We start from the raw sequence: 7,970 nt of genomic DNA, 5'->3' as shown, positions 1-7,970 counted from the left end.
TATGGTACAACAGAGTCACATGGTGCGTCAGTCCAGGACGCGCTGCTTGGAGAATAATGAATCTCATTATGCATTAACTAAGACTAGTTAATCGATTTGATAGTAGGCTAATGTATCTGATGACACTCAGAGCCCGTGTTACCTTCACATAAAGCTTAGAATTTTTTGCGGCTCTTGACAGGTTTGATTTGAGTTTTTCTGGTTCAATTTGGCTCTTTGAGCGTTTAAGGTTGCCGACCCCTGGTCTAGAGTATAACCATGGTTACGTTCTTCCTGGAACACAAGGTTTGTTAACATAGATGGTCTAACTAGACCTTGACCTTACCAGTGTTCTCCACAGGAACATAATGATCACCTTCACCCCCCTCAGCAGACAGTGTTTAAGAAGAATCAACCAGTTTGTTACACGTTAACAGTTTCACGTGGTGTTATATTGTCAGAAGACATCAACATGATCTTTAAGGTCTCAAACTTAATTTATTTAATTTATCCCTCCAGGTAGAAATCCATGTCTTTACCTTCGTCAGGTCCTGCTTCAGGGCGGTGACGTGTTGTCATGTCAGTGTTGGTGTGTCCGTCTGTTCGTCCACCAAATATCTCCACAACCGTTCAGACAGTTGGATGGCAGCAGAGGGGATGAAGATGAGAAGATGACCTTGACCTTGAGAAAACTAGGTCAAGGTCAAATTTCAACTTTTGTACACTCAGGAACCGGATAAGACAAAGAGGAGGGAGAAGGCCGGTGTAAGACCTTAGATCAAAGCTTTGATCTATGACAGTAGGTCAGAGTGCTAAATTGATCTTTGACCTATGCAAGTAGGTTAGGGTAAAATTTTGAATCAGGGGTGTCATGGGATGCTGCAGTCTGACTGCATTGGTTCTATCTGATCCATGCTTCTGACATTGATGGTGTTGAATGGTTTGAACAGTTCTATGAAATACTTGGAGTGTCCAAAAGGGTGCACGTCAGGTAGTCCTGATCACCGTCTTCATCTGGTCTGGAGAAAGCCCCTTTGTCCTGATGAAGATCCTGCAGTTGTTGGTCCAGGTGTCAGTCCAGGTGTCGGTCCAGGTGTCGGTCCAGGTGTCGGTCCAGGTGTCGGTCCAGGTGTCGGTCCAGGTGTCGGTCCAGGTGTCGGTCCAGGTGTCGGTCCAGGTATTCGTCCAGGTGTCGGTCCAGGTGTCGGTCCAGGTGTTCGTCCAGGTGTTGGTCCAGGTGTCGGTCCAGGTGTCGGTCCAGGTGTCGGTCCAGGTGTCGGTCCAGGTGTTGGTCCAGTTGTTGGTCCAGGTGTCGGTCCAGGTGTCGGTCCAGGTGTCGGTCCAGGTGTTGGTCCAGGTGTTGGTCCAGGTGTCGGTCCAGGTGTTGTCCATCAGCCCATTCGTCTTCAGTTGTCGAGCTTCTTTAGCGATATCAGCATTCTTTTAGTGAGATTCTCATTGATGGAGACATTTTTCCTTTCAGTTTGAAGCCTTGTTTCAGAAGAGCTATCTTGTGTTTACGATTGTTGACTTTGATCACACTGAGGTGGTCTCCTACCTCCAGATGGTGATGGGTAACATGTCTCCATCTGGTCTGATCTACAGTCACCTCCAGGTCCCTCAGAGAACTCAGGTGTTGCCCCAGACCCTCGGTGTCGGCGCTGTGTTCCGTTCCCTCTCTGGACAGGATGAGTGTCAGTACGGAGTTTGGTTTGATTCCATTCCTACATTCTTTGTCGTCGTTGTTCTTCGGTCCTTTTCCTCCATGTCTTTCTGCCTGTCTTCATCTGGTCCTTCCCTCCCTCCGTGGCGTCCAGCTCCGCTCTCTAGTTTGATGCTTCTTCAAGTTAACATTTGGATCCAGAATCAGGTCAAGATATTTCATTAACTAACGTTTACAATGCGGAATATGCGCTTTAGACATAAACATACATGTTTTTCTGTTTACATGTGGACTCAGACATGATCAGTCGAGCCACAGAGCGATTGATTCCATTAATGCAGGTGTTAATTAGCTGCTGAGTCAGCGGCTTCATCGTCAGCGTGAACAGAGGCGTCATCAGCGTAGAGCAACCTCAGCTGTTCACACCCAGGAAGCTGAATCATAAAGGACCAATGAGGAACTCCATCCTCCACAGCAGTCACCTGGTATACGTGGTCACATGGTCTAAAAATAGACTAATTTCAAATTTAAATGAAGAAATGAAATAATATTTAAAACACAATGACTGGAATTATATGTTTGTACTCGGTACCATCATTACTGCACTGGGTCGCCTGTAGGGATCCTTAAGGTCCAGCAGGGGGCAGCATGCAGTGAAAGATTATCAATACAGGATCAATAGTTTGGTCACGTGTCTGATCATCAGCAGTGCCTTTGATTGGTTCAGACTCAAACCTGTTCCAGTGGGATCAGATCCTGATGACGGTCTGCCTGAAGGAGGTCCCAGCTGCAGCCCCCCACCAGAACCAGAGTCCACCAGGATCCCTGCCCCAGCCCCCACCCCCGCTGCCCCCCCAGGCCAGCAGATCAGCTGACAGAATCCTCCCTTTCCTGTTTCCCCCTCATGAAACGTCTCATTTCAGAGCCTGACCTGCAATCAGCTCATTCCCTCCACCTGCGTCCCCACTTACCTTCAGCCACGCCCCCAATCAGTCTCCGCCCCCATAGACCAGCTCCGCCCCCTGTTGTGACAGATTGCTGATTTGGAGCGTGGGCGCCCTCTGCTGGCAGGACGTCAGTACGTTTCCTGTACTGCAGATACTTTCTGAATAAAACCGAATATAATTTAATTCAACATGTTAATCCTCGTTTACTCACCGATTATCCAATTATCTGAGTGAATGTCTTTTCTTTGGCGAAGCCTCTCCCTCCTGGGGGTAATTGCCCCATCATTAAATAATGAATAATGAGCTCTTAACTCTCTCTTTATTTAGGAATAAAATGTCATTAAACGGCATCATTCATATCCAAAGGGTTCCACATTTTAGAGGTTGGTGGGTTTGGGAGGATAAACATGTACATAGTCCTGAAAAAACATGTTTTAATAAAAGTACCCCTTAAAATATGTAATTTCACATTTCTTATTTTCACAGCCACAAGAGGGCGCTCTAGGCTTGTGCGCCAGCATCTCCTAGTCACATTAGTCCTGTACCACTGAGCGTTTAGTTTAAAGGTCATCCATGGTCTCACTATCTGTGATTGAACATTGATAAATTCACTTCCGCCTTGAAACGCTCCGTGTTAACGGCGGGGGGGCCTCTGAGCTCCCTATCTCCACCCCCCCTAGGATACCTCCAGAAACACCTCAGGTGAACTGGCCAGCTTCAGGGATTGGCCAGTGTCCCCCGCCTCATGCCCCCAGTTGGCTGTGATTGGCTGCAGCATCCCACGACCCACGACAGCGGAGGGGGCGGGCCTAGAAGAAGGATGGACAGGAAGAGCCTTTGATGCTTCCTTCAGGTGGTGAACCCGTCTGACTTTGATCTACTCTCCTTTCATCTGTTACGTATATAAGGACGGTTTCCAGACGTCTGTTCAGTCTTCCCCAACAGTGAGATTGTGTAGGACCTGAAACACTACAAGGAGCATCATGTTTAGAAGAGGCACGGACACGGACATGGACACGGACCTGGACTCAGACACGGTGCTAGCGCTAGCCATTAGCGTTGAGGGTATGAGCGACCTCACTGAGATGTTCATTGAGCAGATAACAAGGGAACAGTGGGAATCGGTGCGGAAACATCAGTGCAATGTCAGCTTTAGCTTCAAGTTAGCAGAGTTCATGGTGGAAATCATCACACACGTGTCCTTTGCCATGATAAGGAAGTTTAAGAACACGTGTGGCGCCTTGACCGCGCAGGAGGTTGAGATTTGTATCGGGGACAAATTCAATCAGAGCTTTCAGCGAACCTTCGGTTTGTACATCCGTACCCCGAACAACTGCACCCAGTCCCTGAAGAACCTCGTGCTGACGGACATCACGCAAACCGTCAACTCTGCCCTGTCCGACCAATCAGAGACCAAAGAGCCCAACTTTTTCACCACGCCAACCATGGTTTACATGTTGATCGGTAATGCGGTTAGCGTGTTGCAGCAGTACGTCGAGATTTCACCACTTCACAAAATATGTGAGTACAACAAGATCGATGAGAAATACCCTGACAGGGTATACCCCCACGAAGACTACCCCGAGATCGTCCGTCGATGGACGGATCGATGGCTGAACGTGAGTCAAAGAATACGAAGAAAAATCAGGGCGGAGCTTAACGGTGTGTTGTACAGCACTTTGAATAAACTTTCACGAACATCGTGTGAGAGGCTTCTATCTGAAGTCTCTCAGGACCTTTTCCACACGTCTAACATGATTATTACCGAACACGTTCACATGCTAACAGGACAACATCCACCAGAGACCAGCGAATTGTCCGTAACGACCATCATGAACCTGATCAAAGACCTTTTTACAAAGTGTCTGGCCAGAGTATTAATTTACCAGATGACAGACTATCTTAATATTAACACAGATGGGAGAAACCATTTGATGGACTTAGTTCTAAACATGTTGAAGCGTTGGCACAAGTCAGAAAGAGAAGATCCTGACATGTTCCAGGTGAACACTGCTGCTAAATATATGGAACTAACGATGGCCATGAGAGAACTCCTCACTACGGGTAGAAAGGTGAGGAGTAAAAGCATTTACACAACGCTGTTTGACAGGTTCTACGGCTCAACAGACGGCGTCTCAGAGAGGGTAACCGTGTTCGTGGCCCTGATCAATTGGTGGATGGGAACTCCCGCCGTCTTTTACAACAGAAGGATGACAACGAGCGTCATGGAAACCTTTGAAGACGCCGTCCCAAATTGGGAGAATCTACAAAATGTACTTGGAATCAGAGATTGATAGACTTTCCATCAAACCTGGAGAGCATGGAAACTCGAGACACCCCTGAATTCAAAATCGTACCCTGACCTACTGTCATTGATCAAAGCACTAGCTTTGATCTATGGTCTCACTCACACTGGCCTTCTCCCTAGTCTTTCTATCTTATCCGGTTTCTGAGTGTACAAAAAGTTCAAAAAGTTGACATTTGACCTTGACCTAGTTTTCTCAAGGTCATCTCTTCTTCCCCCCCTCCTGCCTGAGTCATGTGCTTTATGCTTCATCCTTCTCTGAACGGTTGTGGAGACATTTGGTGGACCAACGGACGAACACGTGAACAACCAACCCACCAACCAACAACCCACCAACCAACAACCCACCAACCAACCAACCCACCAACCAACCAACCCACCAACCAACAACCAACCCACCAACCAACCAACCCACCAACCAACAACCAACCCACCAACCAACAACCCACCAACCAACAACCCACCAACCAACAACCCACCAACCAACAACCCACCAACCAACCAACCCACCAACCAACAACCAACCCACCAACCAACAACCCACCAACCAACAACCCACCAACCAACAACCCACCAACCAACAACCCACCAACCAACAACCAACCCACCAACCAACAACCCACCAACCAACAACCCACCAACCAACAACCAACCCACCAACCAACAACCTGGTTTCCCTCGTCTTTCTTGGAGACGAACAGAACTGACGTTGGTGGTTCCTGGAGGTGAGACGTGTTCTCCACCGACAAACGGAGAACCTTCCCTGCACATAGATCAAATGAGGAGCGACGCTGCTGAGTCATCAAAACACGTTTAATATTGATCATTAATCCACAACACGGCTTTAGTGGCAGGAAAGGGATTATTGACGACCGTCACAGCGAGCAGACGTCCTACACCATACGACCAACCTCTGGGTTCATCCGTCAGTCCTCCAGGAGGTGAAGACCTGAACCCAGAACCTCCTGCTGGAAGAGGTCATGACCCATGGTGAAGACAGACATCTCCATGACGACATCATTGGACTATAAATAAATAAATACAGTCAGCTAAACAATGTCACCTAGAAATAATCACCTGATCAAAGTTATTGATGACATTAACAAACACATTAAAGGTGGAGAAATTTAAACAAAGTTTAAAATTACATTTTTAAAAAAGGCTCATTTTTTAATAATACAGTAATAAAGTAATTTTAATGAGAAACTTTTTCACAATAAATTTGTTCCAGAATAATTAATTCATTCATCAGGAAAGGAATTCTCTTTATTTCTCAATGGGGATTTTTTTTTTCTGATTTTGTTGATTTTTTAAAATTTCTTTCCTTTTTAGATACAAAATATTTCTGACAACATTTCCCAACTTCAAACTAACTCACATTTTATACTAACTTAACTAACTTAACTAACTTAACTAACTTAACTAACTTCATTGTATTTTGTTATTTGATTAAAATCGTTCTTGAAGAGATCTTGAAGAAAGTTTCTCAAATAAAGTTCAGAGCAGAAGATCACGCGTGTTTTCTCATCACGATCACGCAGCTGAATTCCAACCAATCAGCATGCAGACAGAAGTCACCTGATCCTATAGAGGTTCAGGTGTTACACGTCTCTTCTGTCTCAGGTGGGCGGGGCGCTGCAGTGAGGGGCGGGGTTAGAGATAACGTTAGCATGTAATCAACGCTAGAGATAACGTTAGCATGTAGCCAACCCTAGAGATAATGTTAGCACGTTTGCATCCAACATTAGAGATAGCGTTAGCATGTCAGCAACTGACGCTAGATATAACGTTAGCATGTAGCCAACGCTAGAATTAATGTTAGCATGTCTGCAACCAACGCTAGAGATAACGTTAGCACGTCTGCAGCCTCTGCAGCTAGCAGTAGCCTGTACTTCCAGTCTCTGTCCACTAGTTTGTTGTTTTTTATATTTTCGTCGTTGATGACATCACTTCCTCCTCAAACAGGAAGTTTCACTAAATGTAGAAAATCGTGATTAGTTTCATAAAACGAAGCTCAGAGGCTCCAGAACGGGGGGTGGGGGGTCTGACGTGTTCCAGGCTCTGGGGGGGTCTGACGTGTTCCAGGCTCTGGGGGGGTCTGACGTGTTCCAGGTTCTGGGGGGGGTCTGACGTGTTCCAGGCTCTGGGGGGGTCTGACATGTTCCAGGCTCTGGGGGGGTCTGACGTGTTCCAGGTTCTTGGGGGGTCTGATGTGTTCCTGGTTCTGGGGGGGTCAGATGTGTTCCAGGTCCTGGGGGGGTCTGATGTGTTCCAGGCGTGTCCGTGGCGTCGAGGGGGTCCAGTTCCCGCCCCCCACGCTACTCCCCACCCATGCCGTGTACCCACGCCACCTTGGCATGCTCCTCCCTGGGGGGGGCCATGATGGGCTGGTAGATGCTGTGCGGCATTGGTCGGGGGACGGGGGGGGGCGGGGCTGACTGGGGATCCTCCTCGGGGATACATCCCTCCCTGGGGTAGGGCTTGGGGGGCAATGCCGGGGGGGGCTCGTGGAGGTGGTAAAGTGGCGGGTGGTGGGGGAGGTAGTGCGGGTGGAAGTGGTGGTGATGGGGGGGCAGTCCATCCAAACCCGGGGCCGGGGGGGGGCCTCCAGCCAGGGGCGGGGCAACGCACCCTGTGGACTGGCTTGGACAGGGCGGGGCCCCCTCGGGGGGGCTGTATCTGACCGGCTGGTAGAGGGGGTCTTCCTGGTCAGTGGTCCATGCCTGGCTGCTGGGGGGGGACTCCAGGGTGTCCGTGTGACTGGCGGGGGGGTCGCTGAGGGAGGAGACTCCAGAGCTGGCGCTGCCTGACAGGGTGGAGCTACTGCCATCCAGGATGGAGGGGCTGGTGGGCGAGGCAGGTATAGGGAGCAGGGGGGGCTACAAAGAGAGAGAGACGTGAGCCGGGATACCGCCCACCACAACCCCCCCAGACGCAACAGGCCCCCAGGGGGTCGCTGGGGGGTCGTCTGACGTGTCTAAAAATCTGTATATGTCTAAAAAAATATATATATATATATATATATATACACACATACATATACGTATATGTGTATATATATACATATACGTATATA

The 7,970-nt window shown here is 48.5% G+C and overlaps 1 protein-coding gene across 13 annotated transcripts in view; it reads right to left on the bottom strand.

Moving 5' to 3' along the window:
* Window positions 1–5,692: 5,692 nt before the first annotated feature.
* dock3 (dedicator of cytokinesis 3) overlaps window positions 5,693–7,970 on the bottom strand; it is a 39,578-nt gene continuing 37,300 nt past the window's right edge. For 10 of the 13 annotated variants that reach the window (XM_068314898.1, XM_068314900.1, XM_068314901.1 and 7 more), the window contains one exon: window positions 7,074–7,773. In XM_068314898.1, coding sequence (XP_068170999.1) covers window positions 7,213–7,773 — 561 coding nt within the window. In that variant the 3' untranslated portion in view covers window positions 7,074–7,212. Of the gene's footprint in view, window positions 5,920–7,073; window positions 7,774–7,970 lie in introns of those variants that run through there. The other 3 variants (XM_068314908.1, XM_068314910.1, XM_068314909.1) reach the window with 2 other exon arrangements.

This window comes from Antennarius striatus, chromosome 5 (genome assembly GCF_040054535.1).
Source record: "Antennarius striatus isolate MH-2024 chromosome 5, ASM4005453v1, whole genome shotgun sequence".
Taxonomy (NCBI): domain Eukaryota; kingdom Metazoa; phylum Chordata; class Actinopteri; order Lophiiformes; family Antennariidae; genus Antennarius; species Antennarius striatus.
The sequence above is the reverse complement of the archived record's forward strand: the minus strand, read 5'-3'. Positions and strand labels throughout refer to the sequence as shown.